Source organism: Fulvia fulva, chromosome 2, assembly GCF_020509005.1.
Source record: "Fulvia fulva chromosome 2, complete sequence".
NCBI lineage: Eukaryota > Fungi > Ascomycota > Dothideomycetes > Mycosphaerellales > Mycosphaerellaceae > Fulvia > Fulvia fulva.
In genome coordinates, this window is record NC_063013.1 from 1597177 (window position 1) to 1614730 (window position 17554).

Below are 17554 nucleotides of genomic sequence, written 5' to 3' on the forward strand. Positions count from 1 at the left end.
GTCATGTGCCATGTGGGATAGCAGCAACACGATAGGTCACAGGCGACACTACTCCTTTCTTTATCTCTACTCCCCTCCTGCCCATTGACAGCTCTTGCCCGACAGCCACCCATTGCCGACACTACCACCCAGTCCGCAGTCCGTCATCTGTGCATATCACCCTGATGTCCATAACCTAAGACACATCTCGCCTATTTCAGCTTCTCCTATCTATCATTGCTTCTTCCTACCGCAGCCCCTACCTCTCGTACTCCTCAACTACCACTCAAATGTCTTCAACAGGCGTCCAACCAGCCTCCCTTCTCTCGATCCCCTGCGAACTCCGCAATACCATCTACGCCTACATCTTCGAACCAGAATCGACGGACGCGATCAATAGCATACCCGCGAAACCAGATGAGTTCGCAGTCGCGTTGCAGCTCCAAGACCCAGCGCGATACGCAGCAGCATACAGATCCACACATCGCGCGTGCCAGCAACTACGCGTCCTCCAGACATGCAGAAAGATCTACCATGAGGCGCATTTACTCGCGCTCTCTTGCACACCATGTAAGAGCCTGCCCAAGAGCATAGTCGGTAGTGAAGAGCATGGGGCATCCTTAGCGGCTGCATGCCAACATGAAGACTAACACCCCGTTCCCAGTCCTCGTAGACGGCGAACTCGCTTACCCAGACGTCTTCGACCTCCGCTCCCGCCCCCTAACACCCGCAAAGATAGGCGCAATCCGCCACATCACCATCTCAGCCCGCACCTCCAAACTCAGAGCATTGAACGAAGCATGGTGTGGACTGCCATTCGGACACCCTAGCCTTCGGCTAGAAACGTTGACGATCGTCCCCAACCGCGCAGAATGCCACATTCGGAGCATGGGCGAAATCGCGGATCTCTCGCAATCGCATACGTTGGCCTACAGCCTCTCGGAAACAATGAAGAGTCTGAGGAACGTGAAATGTATCATTGTGCGGAATGATGGATGCTTCAATGAAGTAGTTTGGAGGCTGTTTTATCGCAGTTTTGTGTATAGACTCTGGAGGTGGGGAGGGGCGATTTGTGGGATTAGGTTTGAGTCTGGGGAGCGGGGGGCTGGTGGGAGTGGGAAGGCGGAGAATCAGTGGTTTAGGGTGTATATGGAGGACGGGGCTGAGGGGAGGGGCGTGGAGTGTGGACAGGAGGTTGGTCGATTAGTTGGACAGACTGGAGAGGTGCCGGATATAAATCCTGCGGGCGTTGGGCCCTAGTAGCAGGGGAGGCAGGAGGGTGATGATATGATAGCGAGAAGTTCTTGTATGATCCAATGCGTTTGACGAACAAAGTAGTACTGCCCACAATCCCATCTATCGCTTCATAGCTGGTGCTTGAAGCACCTAGTACTTTTGATAATGAAGTGCTACTGTAATGAGGTCGTCTATCGCTTCATAGCTGCTGCCTTCGTATGCCGATATGTCAGCATTGTGGTGCACCTGAGTCCTGCAACACTAACGCCCAACGCCTCGCTTGACCTGTGAACCCACTAGTCGTTGGCATGAACCACACCTTCGTCACTCTCGCTCTCATCCTCGTCGCCAGACACTTCCATGTTCTCACGCTCCTTCTTGTCCATGAGTGCCTGCAACTCTGCATCGTCGTTCTCTGTGACTGCCTTGGGCGCCATCTTGATCGTACAGCTTCCACCTGCGGCGCGAATGCTGACATCAATCTCCTTGATCGCTTCTGTCAGAACCTCGATGCCGTTGTTCTTGTCGATCGTCTGGCTGGTCAGGACATAAAGTGGTGGGGACACCAGCTTGACCTTGACTTGTGTGTCAGGTGTGTTCTTCTCCTCGGCCTTTCGCAGCGCAGTCTTGACAGCGTCGATACCTTCGTACCCGAAGCAGGTGACTTCCACGTCGGCTCGGACCTTTGTTGGCTGTGGTGTGAGACGCTTGCCGATGTAGCTCTGCAGCTCATCCTTGATCACATCGCTCTTGAAGGTGACCTCATTCCACACATCTGGGTTGGTGATGCTGAGCTTGAACGCGTCCACTGCGTGTCCGTACTTCTTGTTCAGCGGCCAGCCAATGTCCTGGTACAGCTCCTCAATGGGTGTGTTGGTCTTCTCTGCGACGTGTCTCATGATGCTGTGGACCATCTTGCTCTTGTTGTATCGCTCCTCGCACTTGACGATATCCTCAGGCGAGACTCGTCGCTTGGACAAATCGATGTAACCCTTTTCTTTGTCGACACGGAGCACCACCACGACTTCATTGCGGCCGACTCGGATGAGCTTCTGGATGGATCGAATACGCCTTCGTGAAAGTTCGGAAAGCAGGATCATGCCGTCGATGTTGTCGTATTCGAGGAGCTTGACGTATGCGCCCATTTCTGCGATTTGCTTTACGTTGACCATGACAAACGAGTCGATTTCGGGGTATTTCTCCTCGTAGAAGCGGCAGTTGGTGAGCGACATGGCAGGTGTTTGTTCGGTGGCTATCGTTGAGAGAGTAGTGTGGCTTCGTTGCCTCGGGTTACAGCGCTTCGGGTGTGGATGAGCAGTTGGATGGTGGTTGTGTGCTTGAATTGTTGTGAGGTCGAACTTCCTGAATGACTCTTTTCGTGGCGCACGGCGGACGTGGGGCAGACAGATTGTGGCGTTTTGGAATCAATAGGATCTGTGCGCGCCACAATGGTAAGTATCCCGCAGGTTGATCCTTCTCGTCTCTCCTTCTGACAACTTACACTCTCAGCGCATACAACACGAAACGCCTGCCGAGTCAATGTTCTATCCAGACTCCATAGACCGAGACTGACGGGTCTGATCTTCGCTCTTGTGGTATACTCACGTGCACAGCATCTAACAGCTGCATACAACGGCAGTCACGGGTCAAGACGCCCACGACCATGGATTGCCATTTCAGGAATCCAAACAGCGGTGCCGAATGTCCACGTCCACTGGAGCGATCTGTATACCTACCGAACAGACGATGCTGACCAGAGGCCAAGGCACGCCATGCTGCGTCGTCGATCCTGCGAAATGTGGCCAATCGCATTCTGATCACATGGCACACCTCCCAGCATCCTGGCTATGATAGGAACATGTCGAGGACCGGGAGCACATTGTAGCTTCTTGATTTTCAACTTCATCTTCGCAGCTGTGATTACATTCCATCTCTCTGACAGCAAGCGCCATCTCCCAACACATCACCATGGCTGATATCAAAGCGAGCGAGAATGTCGTTGCACAAGGAGGTACGAGAGTACATGTGCTTACAGATGACCGGGATACTTTGGTTATACTGATGGTTGCCAGGCACACCAGGTTCCGTCGATGCTTCTATCGCTCAGCCATCCGTGGGCGAAGCAACCGCTCAGCCTGCAGGTATTTCTGATTTCCACACTCTGTTGAAGCGGTATAGACTTACCAGCTTTGCAGACGGCGTGACCACCAGCGAGCCCGCCAAGTTGGAGACCAAGACAGAGGCCAACAAGATCACCAAGCCAGCAGCAAAGACCGGCGACCAAAAGAAAGGCACGGCTAGCAACCTGCTCAACGAGCTCATGTTCTGGAAGAAGGACAAGAAGGCTCAGGCCTAGTCCTTTCTCGAAGACGTCGTTTCCATTCCATGATACCCTTTGATGCGAGTGCAGAGTTTGATGATTCCACGACTTGATGTTACTGCTTTGATGGTGTACCTACGTGCACGACCACTCCTTACGATAGACAGAGGTCGAAGCATCGACGGGCTTCTATGACATGCCCATAATGAACAAGTTTCTTGGTTGCAATCAATCTAGATGTTTGCTGGCGACGTATCGGTTACTTAAAGCCTCCGACACGTCCCAATCCTTGTTATCAAGGGATCTCAACGTCTTCTCTGACGCCGATCTGACCATGTCGCAGGAACAGAAGAATGCCATATGATCATCAACAAATTCCCAGCCACCTGTCATCGTGGTCTTGAGATGTCACGATGCATACCAGGACCACCGCGGGGAGGAAAAATGTGCAGCGATCGACCTAGATTCAACATACGAGCAACTCCAAGAGCACGTGAAGGCCGCTGCAGCAGAGATGCGTCGCCGTGCCAACAACGTCCTGTTGATGCTCAAGGAGAAAGGCTATGGAGTCACTATGCGGGCGAACCAGACCTTCGGCGCTGGTAACACGAGGACTTTACACATGCAGAGCTTTCCCCGTCGCTTCGCCAGTGTCAGGGACATGTTTACCACTGAGGGAATCGCCGATGCTATCAAGCACAGTCATGATATGGTACTGACCATCGACATGGAGATATGGCAAAGCAATCTCGAGGGAGCGATGAGTTCTTTGAGCACTAAGGAGACTGAGATTCCCTGGCTGGCTGTACCATCGCATTGGCACGGTTCCCATTCCCATTCCTGGAGAGCCTCGCGAGCCGAAAGGTACGTACGCAGTCTTATACCGGATCGATCCAGACCAGATGCTGCTCAGAAAACTACTATGTGCCCCCGAGAGAAAGCACAACGGCATCGCCATCGGTAACGTCGATCGACCAGCTCTCATTGATCCGCTTCCATTAAAGGAAGAACAGCACTCGGAGCTCTATCGTGGAATGAGCAAAGCCAACAGAGACCAAGCTCTACTTGACCATCTTGAGAGCCTGGTGAAAACACGCCACCAAGAAGACGACATACCTCGACTACTCTTCATGACCTACAACCAATTCGAGCCAACAGCAGCTGCCAAAGCTATCTCCACGGACGATCCAATCACACTCGACGTCCGCTTGTATAACAAGCTCCATAGCACCGCCGGCGGGCAAATGGCACTGCCAGATCTGATCCTGGTGGAAGAATATGCGGAGAAAGGTGCAACGAGCAGCATCGTCAAGGACATTGCAAAGACGATCTACCGCAACGTCGAAGCTCTCGACAAGGATAAGGTGGCCGATGATGAGTCTAGAACAGCTCTGCTGTTTGGTCCAAAGCTTGAGGGTAAACGGGCGATCCAGTTTTGGATCATGCCACAGAGTATTCAGATGGAGAAGATGTACATGTATCACGAGGAGAGCTTGGCGTGGTTTTTGGATCCGGATCTTGCGAGTGAGGGGGAGAGGTTGTTGTATGTTGAGGCGCATCTTGTGCCTAAGTAGACACGTTGTGTATACTGAGAAGTATTTGCGATTTGTTCGGGTTCGATTCTGGCTGAGTTCGACGTCGGCGTGAATAACGGATTGAAATGCTGTCAAGCACCTACTATTATGATGCGAAGAGGGCTAAAGCCAAGCAGAGAATCCCGGCATATGCCTATCGTAATGGTCGCTCGGTGGACCATCATGTTGGCTCGGTGCACCTCGAATGCTAGTGCCGGGCTGACCTCGGTGGAGGTCGGTCACCCATCCGAAGTGAATGCTTCCACTGCCAATTCACTTCGGATGGGTCACCGACCTTCACCAACTCCAGCGTCTATGGTGCACCGAGCCGTTTCCACAGGCATGTGCCGGGCTGCTGGGCTTCGCCCTCTTCGCACAGCCGCTGCACAGGTGCTCGTCGCGACATGGCTTCTACTGTTTCTGATATATGACTTACCAATTCTTCATCCGTGCGGGCTTCGCTTGCAAGTGTTGGACATTGACTCTGATATTACTAGAGCACCTGTTTTTCGGTATCTGCGTGCGGACGCGATTATAGATATCTGCTGTTGTCGCTTCCATGGCCATAACAACACGATACAAGAACAGGTGGTGCACCATAGATAAGCCCGGTGCACCATAGATAACGGGGTGCACCCTTGGCAACATGATGCTAGCAAAAAGCATTCACCTCGGATGTTTCACCGAGCTAAAATAATGGTGCACCGAGCTGGAATGAGGGTGCACCGAGCTGTTTCCACCCCGTGGCATCGCACACTCCATTCACCAATAAGACCAAATAATTGTAGCTTGTAAGAAGGAGGATGCAACTCAGGAATGTGGTGTACCCTAGCATTCACCTCGGATGGGACACCGAGCTAAAATGAGGGTGCGGCGACCTGTAGAGTGGTCTTCTGTCGTCGGGGCGATCTTGACAATCGCGTCTCCTGAACGTCGGTCGTTCCATTGTCTCCAATGTTATCAACATCGCATTCTGATACATCAGAGCTATGTGGTTGTCAGGTTCATGTTTTCTGCACTTCGCTGTAAAAGAATGCACATATCCTTCGGCAGGTCGGATTGGACATGTGCCTGATTCTGTTCACATTCTGGAATGCTCACCTTGGGAATCTCATGGCTGCGTTCGATCAGAGTGCCCTTCCTATCGACTAGGTCAACCATGTCTCGAATGATTTACAGAGAATGCGAATACTTACATGCCAGAAACGAGTTACTCCACTCTAAAGACGTGGAAAATCGTTGCCGCCGTCTCCGCCGTCTTCCACCGCAAAGAGAGCCCGCCACCGGTAAGAAGTCCGTGCAAATATCCCATGGGTGTGTCTTGTGATCCTTCGCAGTGGTAACGATGGGTCAACGCTGATCGTCAAGGCTGACACGGCCGTGAAGCCATGGAGCGGCGAGGTCGACTGGAACCAGCGATCCGACGATACACAGCAGCATAGTGAGCACTTTCCTGTGCCATCTCTGCGTCTGTGATCGAGAACGCTCGATGGTGTGAGTATCGACTTCGCACTGCATGATCTCGATACTTCGTCTGCAAAAAGCGAAGTGTAGCAAACGGCAGATGCTTAGAGCAGAGTGTAATGGTGGTCGTTGTTGCCAGATGGCTGACGGTGTCCATGCTGTTCTTTTCGGTGAAGTCAACGACTCACTATCGCCGGCGTGGGTTACTGCGTTAGTTGTTTCCGCATTTCAGTTTGAGTCCGGGCACTGGTGACATTCTATAGGGTTTAGATGAGCGTAGACTTTCTGATCGGCTGTTGCGAGTTGTCGCAGCAAGCTCCAAGGTGAAACGTGTGACTGTGGATCTGCGACAACATACATAATCTTCCTCCCTGCTCATAGGAAAGACAATATTGCAAGGATCCAAGGGCTGCGACCTTACACAGTCAGCTTGACGGACGTTTGAAACTTCAGATGGGCGTTGGATGATGTTGTCGGTGTTATTGCTGAAGCGAATGAGCGGTAGCGCTAAGTGTTACGATCGATCGGGTCGCTGCGATGGAGCGCTCTCTGATACGAAGCTTGGCGCGTGGCCGCGACACTTGCACAGACCATGGAATCAGCGCATAGTGCAACGAACTCGAAGCGCAACTTCCAGAAGTCCATCCCTGTGCCTCAAAGGCGGCTGACAACACACAAAATACCATTCTCAGGTTCTGCTGTCACCACAATCCCAACGCCTCGCTCGGAATGTACAATTTTCTACATCCCTCATCAATTCCCACCATCCGCCTCCCCATACGTACTATCCCCAATCCTGCTCTGACTCTGCTCGGGCCCCAGCGTCAGTTCTCTGAGCATCTCCTTCAACTCCTTCATCTGCTCCCTCAACTCCCTAACCTCCAATAACGTAGCATCAGTAACAACATTCGGGCTCGTCTCCTTCACTCTCTTACTCCACCCACTACCCTCGACATCCATCTCGCCCTCAAGCTGCTCCCATTCCTCGATCGTATCATCGTCAGACTCGTGCCGCGAGCGGTTGAACTTGATTTTACGTGCAGTGCGAGTTTCTAGTAATGCTGTGACGCAGAGAAGTGGGCTGAAGATCACACCCATGACGAGGTCGTTGAGTTGTTCGTATCGATGTCGAGGGAGCCACCATTCGAATGGTATGATCAGGCCAAAAATTTCGATCAGGTTGAACGGTGCGATATAGACGTTCTCATCTGGGGCTCGGACGAACTGGAGAGTCTTTTGGGCGAATAGGGCGAGGTATTCGTCGATGGCGTTCTCATAGATGTCCTCGTACGCTGAGTTGTACAGCGCGATCAGGACGTTGAGGAGGATGACGATGATGACGAAGTTGTAAATGTAGTAGAGAATCAGGCCGAAGGGAGGTTGGAAGTTGTCCCAGTTGTCGAACTCCGGACTACCCATGATTGCGTTCAGCATGGCTTTTGTGATGAATTGTGTCGCATCGATGTTTTCGTCGACTTGGTCCATACCTATGAACCCTTGGAAGAAGCCAACAAGGACGATGATGAGAAGTGCGAAGAAGATGATTGACTCTTTCATCATGACCTTGAGCACCACCAGCATGGCACCGAAGAAGCGGAAGCCATCGAGGTAGAGCAGCATGCGCATCCAGAACATCGGCGCGCTGAAGGCGAGGAAGTTGTAGCTCTGAGTGTTGTAGTAGAAGCGGGTGTCTGATTTCCACGGATGTGCGAGTGCGATCGTTCGGAGGACAAAGGACACAGCCAGCAGGATGTAGAGAGTCGAGTTGAACATATTCCAGAAGCCAAAGTAGTAGCGCCCAATCTTGAAGAACTTGGTGGCCTCGTCGCAGATAAAGCCGAGGGTAAAGATGTAGAGCATTCCTTCCACGACGTCCAACTCACCGCCGGGATTAATGGTATTGATGGCGCCAGTATAGAGGCCGAGAAAGATCAAGCTAAGGATAACTTGCAGGGCGTTCTGATACTGTGGAACGCGCATCCGATCTGGCTCAAAGTGATCCCAGTAATTGGTCGATGCCTTGAGCTTGTAGTCGACGAAGCGGCTTGGGTCGTTGTCATCCTGTACGAGCCATCCTCGCCACAGATAGCTGATACACTTCTGATATCCCGAGCTCCCTATCACTCTCACGGCGTGCAAGTCGACAGCCTTCTCGATGGCATTGGCAGGCTTAGTGTCTTCGCCGTCGACGACGATGCTGTAGCGCTTGAGCAGCACCTCCTGCATGAGGTGGTTGTTGTCCTCCTCATCCTCAATGATGTGCTTAGCCAAGACCTCGCATGCGGTGGCACGAAGCACATGCAGGTCGGCATCCCATAGTTCGAACAGAGACTGCTTCTGAAACCACGACTTGACGATGAGTAGGCAGTAGATCACACAGGCGCCATGGTCTTCGTTCGAGCCTGAGACTTTGCCAGCCGACTTGGTGGTCTCGATGACGGCAGGGGTGATGACATGGCTGTGTGGTGCCGTGATGCGATCTTCGGGCAGTTCGCAAGGAATAACTTGTTCGAGCTGGTACTTGATGCGCAGAGCTGTGAGGGTTACGTCCTTCGCAGGGATCGCCGAGACGAGGTTATCTTCGCGATGGCGGGGCAGTAGGTGGGAGAGCTCACCGTGAAGGCCGCGGCGGTCGTTGTCGTCGGGGTTGAAGATCCTGAGGCACATTGACATCAAGATATGGATCATGTGCTGTCAGCATGGGCTGTGCTCGCGTACCTGCTGATCACGTCGACCATCCTTGCGCCAGCTCGTCCGAGCTGCACAAAGACGATTGGAGGTGTTGGTCGGGTTCTTATCGCGATTGACTTTCCGATGAGTAGGCGAGAGAAGACTGATTATCACAGGTATTGTCACAGGTATGCCGTATAGGAGAGTGTTTCCTCCCACATCGTGCCGAAATCCCCACTCTGAAAGCTTGGCCTGTGACGAGTCACGACGATGGTCGCGTGGCTGCACGGTGCAACGCGTCAAGCTCCTTGCTGCGAACATGAACTTTTGCCGACCGGGCCTTCATGTGACACAACATTACTGTACAGCCATTGCATCAGAGGCAGCGTGCATGGCGAGCAGGAGAATACCATTGGAGAAAGATCGCAAGTGGTTTGCTCGTCTCCAAGCCAAGTCCGGCGCCAACGACCAGCCATCTGCAAGCGAAGACACCACGAAGATGCCTCCTCGGAAGAAGGCGCGAGTGTCGCAAGCAACATCGCCAGATCCCGAACCACCGCAGAAGACACCGACGCCCGGTCTGGTGTCCCCCGGCAAGGGCGATGAAGCTGGGTTGAACGATGCATGGACGGATGATGAGGAGATCGGCTTGTTTAAGGGTCTAATGCGGTGGAAGCCGACAGGTGTGCTCGAGAAGCATTGCAGGTGATCCTGTCGCTGATGACTGACCAGACTACAGGTATCCACAAGCACTTTCGCCTGATGGCCTTACATTCATGGCTACTTGACAACAACTACATCCACCCGCGGAGCCAACACACCAAGCCTGCCGGCATCTGGGCCAAGCTTAACACCCTCTACGACCTCCCCGCCCTCGATGCCCGCGAAGATGCAAGGCAACTGTCCCCACTCACGACATCACCCGAACAAGAAGAGAAACTCGACAAAGACTCCGACGACGAATCCGACGGTTACAGCCTCGCAGCCAACAAGATCGACTCCGAAGACTTCGCCCTACCTCCAGAACACGACTTTGAGAACATGATGTGGAAAGCACGCTTCGCCGAACACAACGAAGACAGCGAGCTTGAGATACCCGAAGTGAACATGGCAGAGGAGCCGCCTGTGCGGTTCACGCCAAGCTTCAGTATTGAGCCCAGTGAAGCAGCGACTACACCACAGTCGAAGCGGGGGAAGAAGGGGAAAGGAAGAGGTGCGGCTGCTGCACCACAGCCGAGAAGATCGAGTAGGATGACGGAGAGTGTGAAAGACGCTGAAGAGGAGAATGAGGGAGAGGCTGAGAAGAGTGCAGAGGAAGAGGCAGAAGATGAGGACGAAGAGGAAGAGGAAAGTGCTGATGAGGCTGAAAGTCAGGCGAGTACACCAGGACCCAGACGAGCGCGGTCCACGAAGCCAACGCGAGGGAAGGCTGGCCGTGGGCGAGGCAGAGGGCGGGGGCGTGGGAAATAGCACCTGTGCATTTGAGACATGCTCAGCCATTTGTGCAACTCGAGAGGTGTGTGTGGCGCAGCAGCTGAACTTGCAACCATCGCGCTCTTCGGCTACATTTTTGCAGCCTTCTCCTTCCCACAGAGAGGACCTGGTATGTCGCAGTGTCTTCTCTTCGATCATTTTCGAGCTGACTATCTGCAGTGCCCTTCGCATACTCGGACAAAGTGTTCCCACTTTCGAAGAGGATTCGGCACACTACACACATCTGCAGCACCCTTCGCATAGTCGTCTGAAGTCTCACCGCTTTTCCACAGCTGAGTACATCTGCTGACAAATCCAAGCTTCCATTGACGATAGATATGGCGACGATGTTCTCGTACCAGGCATTAGATACCAATGCATCCCAAGTCAGGTTGCTAGACATCAGTGCTCCAACGTCACACACTGGCTTGATTAGTTGCGTCCTTCGCCACGTTTCGCTGGACACGGACCCGGTACCTGTCTTCGAGGCCATATCCTACTATTGGGGTGGTGCATCCGAACGCAGAGATATTCTACTCAATGGCGAGATAGTCAGTGTACCAGTCAACACGGAACTTGCGTTACGATGCATGGCCAATGGTCACCGGGACCGCACTGTCTGGATCGATGCTCTGTGTATCAATCAGACAGACAACGCCGAGCGGCAACAGCAAGTTGAGTTGATGGGCAGAATATACTCATCTGCTCAGAGGACCCTGGTGTATCTGGGAGAAAGAGGTATGTTCAGTGCCTTGATAGTTGACAAAAATGACGGTCATTGCTGCGCAGATGACCTGATCGATCGAGCAATTGACAACATTTCAATGCTGCATAAAGAAATTCAGAGTCTCCTCCATGAAGGGCAGAATTTCACCAATCTAGTAGCGCCAGGGGTTACATTTGCTCGCGGCAGTTCCCCTTCGCGGACCGCACTGGACGAGGCCGCATTGCTGCATTTCTATGGTCGGCCATGGTTTAGGTCCGTGTGCGTTCTCAGGATTGATGATCCACTGTGACTCATAGACAGTCGCGTCTGGATCGTTCAGGAGGTAGTCCTTGCAAAGGGGACCTTATGCCACTTTGGACATGCCAGCTTCGGTCTCCGTGCAGTGATAGAAACAGCCACCTGGCTGGTCAGCTACCACTTCAACCACATTCCTAATAAGCTACCGTCGTGTAAAGGCCTGGATGATGCTGCTGGTATATGGATCATGGCCGATCTACGAAAGAACGTCGAATTTACTCGCCCGGACTCGGGGTCTGCAAGCTACCGATCAGCGAGACAAGATTTTTGGCATTTTGGCTTTGCACGGCGACCGTGATGAGAATCTTTATAGTCTCCTTGCCCCAGACTACAACAAAGCTTTGAGCTCGGTGATGAGAGATGCAGTGAGATACTGCGTGATGGAGGCGAAACCTGACACGCTTTACCTGCTTGGCTTGATCACACATCGCGATGAGAGCTACCTTCAATACACAGGACTCCCGTCCTGGGTCCCGCGCTTTGATCGCAAAACGAACCGCCTCGTACGTATCACATACATGAAACACTTCTCCCGGTGCTGTTACGATTGGTGACTAGTCAATGGCGATGGAGCCAAGTGCACATAGCTCGATTCCGATCGTCTCCCCTGTCATGTACCGGAGGATGGGCCTACCTACGTCGACAGGTGCTTGATCATGTCTGACAACCATCCTGACCACTTACTACTAGGCGGCATTGTCCTAGGTGACATCATCGAAGTCACTGCCGTCTACCGCTTCGACGCCAGCGAAGCCGATACAAGCGCATGGTTCACAGCAGCGGAAGATCTTATCACTCGGCACAATGTCGCATCCGACCAATTCGCGCGCACGCTTCTCGCTGATACGACATACCTAGATCAGCGCAGCTCCGAAGACGATTGGGCGTTACGAAAAGACTTTTTACGCCTTCTTGAAGCAGAGCGACTCCCTAGCAGATTTAGATGAGCAGTCGAGAGCTGGAAGGTTCTGGCAGGCAATCCAAGATCCCATCTGCCACAGGCGTCTATTGGTGACGGATCATGGCACTCGAGGTACGTGCGGCTCGCTCCGGGAGATTTGCCTTACACACGCTGTTCAGTGAATTCTCTCTTGTAGATCGTCTGTTCATGCTCCTCATCAATACTGATAAGCTTCAGGCCTCGCCCCACAACTCGCCCAGACAGGCGATATCATTGCACTGCTGGATGGCGGCAGGTTCCCTTACGCTCTACGTCCAGAAAACGATCATTTTCTATTCCTTGGCCAATGCTACGTAGATGGTGCGATGCGATGGCAAGAAGGCTACACAACACTCAAGGAGAAATTGTCGCAAGACGGCAGGCGAACGTTCTGTCTGCACTGAAGACGCGGCTCTGCCACGAGATCTGTGCTGACATTACCGAAACAATTTATATTTCAAGAAAGCGTTGAGACCGCATCAGCATTACTTCCTTGAACCTCACGATCGCCACATGATTTCTTTCCGTGCGGAAGTTGGGACGCGAATGTGACTCACTGCTGTTGTCGAAACAGCTGCGATTTTGTGGCCACACATTTTTGTCCTCAATCCTCACCCATCAACCATATATATATATATATATATATAGATAGATAGATGATTCATTTACCCGTTGTGGTGCCCTCCGGCCCATGCGGGTTTATGTCTATATATGTTACTGCATAAGGTAGGAAACCTATTCCTAGGTAAAAACCTCCTCTCCTTCTCTAATAGCTTCCTTGCCATGAGTTCTCAGTTTTCCTTCCATTAGGGTGCACTAGTGTCATGGTGGTTAGCCTCTGACTACCTTGTCTGCAACCCTAGAGTTGTCCCCCTCTTCCTGCTCTCCTCCTCCTTCTTTCTCTCCTCAATCCATCTCTCTGTTTCCCTAGTAAGAGAGAACTGCTCCAAAAATCCTTGGTGGATGATCCACCTTGTAATTCTCTGGAGGTCTCCCTTATTGCTGATCATGGCTTGGAAGTTTCTGTTCCTTGCCCTTGCCCTCCATTCACCTCTCCCTGTACTCCATTCTTTGCAAACCAGAAGTCTATGTTCGACATTCTGGGACAGGTAGCCGCATGGGCAACTCTTGTCTTCGATACCTGGGACTTTTCTCTGATGCAGGTATGCCCTGACTCCGATGTGTTCAGAGCGGATTTGTATTGCTATGCTTGCTTCTGACCTGGTCAGGTCTGAGTACAGTAGGTAGTTGTGGCTACCAAACTGTTGGAGTGCCTTTGGGGTTCCTGGCCTCTGTGGGGTTCTTGTCCATTCAGTCTTCCAGAGGAGTCCTGCCATCCTTTCAGCTAGAGACTGTTGCTTCTTCCCTTGGCTGGCTGCTGATCCTCTCCCTTGAGCCCTTCTGTCCTGTTCCTGCTGGGCTAGGTGCAGCTGTTCTGTTAGTTCTTTGAACTTCTGCAGGTCCTGCTGCTTCTGTGGGGCTGGATTGGGTCTTGCTTGTCTGTGCCTTCTTGTGCACTGGCTCCTGATTTTGTTGACTGCCTTCTGGATTACTAGCTGGGCTGGGTATGCAGACGTCTTTCCTGCATACTGGTATCTCAACCCTTGAAGGTAGAGCTTGGCTGGTGGGGAGCCAGACTCCATTTCGACCACCCTTGTTGGAGTTGACTTGTATGCTCCAAGCACCTTTTTCAGACAGGAGGCTTGGGCTCTGCTGATGGGATCTGCAATTCTCTTTGGGATCTTGTCTTGGGCTGACCAGATCTGGGCTCCATATAGCATGGCTGGCTTCACAATGGCCTTGTACATAACCTTTGCTTTCGCAAATGTGGCTCCCCATGTGGAGGCTGTAAGCCTGTCAATTGATTGCCTGTTGTTGTCTGCTCTTGCCTGTGCTTTCTTGACCTGTGGTCCCCAGCTGAGCTTTGGATCCATCCATATTCCTAGCACCCTTAATTCACTTGAGGGTTCTGTTGTGTGTCCCTGAATAGTGATTGGGGCTTGCATATTGTGTCTGTTTCTGGCTCTACTGAAGTGGACGAGTTGATACTTCTCTGGGGCAAATCTGGCTCCATGTTTCCTGGCCCATTCCTCACATTCCTTGTGTTTCTTCTGCAAGATTCTGCAGTTCTCTTCTGTGCTGTCTGACCAGGCTAGGATGTTTGTGTCATCTACAAACCCTGAGGCTGATGTGTTTCTGGAGTTTAGCTTTGCTGGCAGGTCTGCCATAAAGAGGAGAAACAGGATTGGAGACATTGTTGATCCCTGTGGGATTCCTGTCTCTGTAGGCATGCTGTCAGATTTGTATCTGCCCAGTCTTAGTCTTGTGGTTCTGCCTCTAAGGAAGGACTGGATGAACTGGACTGTCCAGTTAGGGATAGCCTTCTGTTTTAGGATGTGGATCAGCCTCTGGTGTGAGACATTGTCAAAGGCTCCTGATATGTCTAGTGAGAGGAGTGTGGCTGCTTTGTTGTTCCCAAAGTGCCATAGGGTCTTGATCTGCTCTGTGATAAGTTCCACAGCTGTTAGTGTTGATCTTTGTTTCCTGCCTCCCATCTGTTCTTCAGGGAGGATTCCATGTTCTTCAGCTAGGTTTGTCAGCCTTTCTGCTATGATCTTTTCCAGGAGTTTGCCTAGTGTGTTGAGCAAGGCAATAGGTCTGTATGCCTTTAGCTTTGTGTAGTCCTCTTTCTGTGGTTTTCTCAAGACCACAGTCAGTGACTCCTTGAAGTGTTTAGGGCAGTGTCCTTGGGCCATGCACTGTGAAAAGATGTTTGACAGTGCAGGGGAGATCTGGTCCTTGCATGTCTTAATGAACAAGTTTGGAATCCCATCTGGTCCTGGGGCCTTGTTTCCTGAGAGTGTCTTAATGATGCTCTTGATCTCTCCCTCTCCCACTGTGCAGGATTGCTCTAGTGGTGTTGGATACACACTGCCCTCCAGATCCTGCAGGTCAGCTTCTACCTGTGTGCCAAAGAAATGTTTCCCCAATGCCTGTGCCTTTCCTGGGAGAGTGTGTTGGATTACTCCTTCCTGGTCTTCAATGTTTGGAAACTGGGGCAGCATGTTTCTGTCCTGTGTGGGTTGTCTTGCCCACTTTGCTAGTTTCCACATCTTCTCAGGATTCTGGGTAATGGATCCAACTGTTGACCTCCACTCCAGCATCTTGTCCCTCTTGATCTGGGCCTTCTTGTCTCTGGTTGCCTGGTTGTATCTGTCCTATGCTTCCTGGGAGTGACTCTGGGTAAGGGCTCTCCTGGCCTGCCTGGCTGCCTTGACCTTCTCTGAGCATTCCTTTGTCCAGAATGGCTTCTGGTACAGTGACTGTTTCTTTTCTCTGGTGTAGGCTGCTGCAGTTTCCTGCATTGTTCTAACCAGTTCTGCCACTGCTTGGTCTATGTCTGAGGCTGTTTCCAGTCTCCTGGTCTCTAGTCTAGCTAGCTTCTGTTCCAGGTCTTGTCTAATCTGTTCCCAGTTGGCTGCCTTCCAGGCCAGCTGAGGTTCTAGGTCTCCTTCCTGCTGTGTCTGTGTTTCAAACTCCACCTGAATTGGGAGGTGATCTGATGAGGACTCCAAGTCCTGGTTAACCCAGCATCTGGTGACCTTCTGCTGCAGGTCATGTGATGCAAAGCACAGGTCAATGGTGCTTGAGCTTGCTCTCTATGACCAGGTAGTTAGGCCCTTTGGGGTAACTAGGTGCATGTTGTTGCTTTGGGTAGTGGAGAGGAGTCTGTTAGCTAGGAAGTGATGGGCAGGTGCAAAGTCTGATCCCTATGTAGGATGGTGCAAGTTGAAGTCTCCCAGCACGATGTGTTGGGAGTCACTCTGCAAGATGTCTGGCAGCTGTTGTAGTGTGCCCAGCTAGGTGCTGCTTCTGGAGCTGGGGGGTGGGTTGTATACACTGTGGATGTGGATGCTGCCTTGGTTGATGTTGAGTCTAACTGAGGTGATGTCTCCCCCTTCCTATTGGATTTGTTCCCAGCTGTCTGTTGCTATCTCTTTGCTGATGTACATGCATGTTCTAGGAGTGCCTTGTTTGGCTAGGAGTATGTGATACCTTAGGTCGTTAGCAGTAGATGGTCTGTTAGATTTGCTGTTGATCTAAGGTTCCTAGACTGCAATGACTAGGTGTTTCTTTGGGTCCAGTGCTTAGAGAAAGCTTCTCTGGACCTTGTGCTGGCTTTTGTTGACATTGTACTGGATAGTGGTAAGATTGGGCGTCTCAATCATAACTCATCTATGCTGGTCTCCTGCTGGTCTTCTCGTGCTTCCTGCTGCTAGCTGCTATTTGGGATTGTGGTAAGGTTAAGCCTGCTTTGTGACGGGTCTCTTCCTGCAACCACAATTGATTTTGGTCTACCTATGGCAGGGTGGCCTTGGGCCTGTGTGGTCTCTTCTGTTCTGCCTCTTTTCAGAGGGTTGTAGACAGTCCTTAGGGGTTCTTGGGTGATTGTCCCTGTCTGGAATCTGATAGGGGTGTTGATCCTGGCTTCTCTTGCCCTCCTCTTTGCCTCAATCCTAGCTGTACAGTCTTGGGACCAGGAAGGGTGTTTCTTTCCACAGCATGCACATCTGGCTTCGCTCTTTGGGGCTGTGCAATTCTGTACTTTGTGGCTACTAGCACAGTGGGAACAAGTGTCCTTTTGGCTTGGGCATCTAGTAGAGATATGACCATACTGTTGGCACTTGAAACATTGCAGTAGTCTATAGGTGCTTCTATAGATTTCTGTGTCCATTCTTTCACATTCCTAGTAGATGCCCTTATCAAGCACGGTGTTTGCCTGTTCTACAGTGCCTATCCAGAGCACTAGAGAAGACTCTCTCTTTGTGTCCTTTGTCTTTCTGTTGACCCATGCTGCTTTTGTGATCTGTAGC

At 51.8% G+C, this 17554-nt stretch overlaps 7 protein-coding genes across 7 annotated transcripts; 5 read left to right on the forward strand and 2 right to left on the reverse strand.

Annotated features, from left to right (window-relative positions):
- Positions 1–269: 269 nt before the first annotated feature.
- CLAFUR5_02733 (uncharacterized protein) lies at positions 270–1239 on the forward strand (the record flags this gene model as incomplete). Its single annotated transcript, XM_047901881.1, has 2 exons — positions 270–549; positions 644–1239. The coding sequence occupies 2 exons, from the start codon at positions 270–272 to the stop codon at positions 1237–1239; spliced, it is 876 nt and encodes a 291-aa protein (XP_047758299.1).
- Positions 1240–1511: 272 nt separating this feature from the next.
- On the reverse strand, positions 1512–2447 carry CLAFUR5_02734 (Eukaryotic translation initiation factor 2 subunit alpha; the record flags this gene model as incomplete). Its single annotated transcript, XM_047901882.1, has 1 exon — positions 1512–2447. One exon carries the CDS (start codon positions 2445–2447, stop codon positions 1512–1514), a length of 936 nt encoding a protein of 311 aa, XP_047758304.1.
- A 736-nt stretch (positions 2448–3183) lies between these two features.
- CLAFUR5_02735 (uncharacterized protein) lies at positions 3184–3571 on the forward strand (the record flags this gene model as incomplete). Its single annotated transcript, XM_047901883.1, has 2 exons — positions 3184–3226; positions 3288–3571. 2 exons carry the CDS (start codon positions 3184–3186, stop codon positions 3569–3571), a joined length of 327 nt encoding a protein of 108 aa, XP_047758305.1.
- Positions 3572–4049: 478 nt separating this feature from the next.
- Positions 4050–5109, forward strand: CLAFUR5_02736 (uncharacterized protein; the record flags this gene model as incomplete). The annotated part of the gene is made up of 2 exons (XM_047901884.1): positions 4050–4399; positions 4449–5109. 2 exons carry the CDS (start codon positions 4050–4052, stop codon positions 5107–5109), a joined length of 1011 nt encoding a protein of 336 aa, XP_047758302.1.
- A 2217-nt stretch (positions 5110–7326) lies between these two features.
- CLAFUR5_02737 (Calcium channel) lies at positions 7327–9311 on the reverse strand (the record flags this gene model as incomplete). Its single annotated transcript, XM_047901885.1, has 2 exons — positions 7327–9229; positions 9292–9311. 2 exons carry the CDS (start codon positions 9309–9311, stop codon positions 7327–7329), a joined length of 1923 nt encoding a protein of 640 aa, XP_047758303.1.
- A 122-nt stretch (positions 9312–9433) lies between these two features.
- CLAFUR5_02738 (Chromatin modification-related protein EAF7) lies at positions 9434–10713 on the forward strand (the record flags this gene model as incomplete). Its single annotated transcript, XM_047901886.1, has 2 exons — positions 9434–9926; positions 9983–10713. 2 exons carry the CDS (start codon positions 9434–9436, stop codon positions 10711–10713), a joined length of 1224 nt encoding a protein of 407 aa, XP_047758306.1.
- A 1683-nt stretch (positions 10714–12396) lies between these two features.
- On the forward strand, positions 12397–12687 carry CLAFUR5_02739 (uncharacterized protein; the record flags this gene model as incomplete). The annotated part of the gene is made up of 1 exon (XM_047901887.1): positions 12397–12687. One exon carries the CDS (start codon positions 12397–12399, stop codon positions 12685–12687), a length of 291 nt encoding a protein of 96 aa, XP_047758307.1.
- Positions 12688–17554: the final 4867 nt, after the last annotated feature.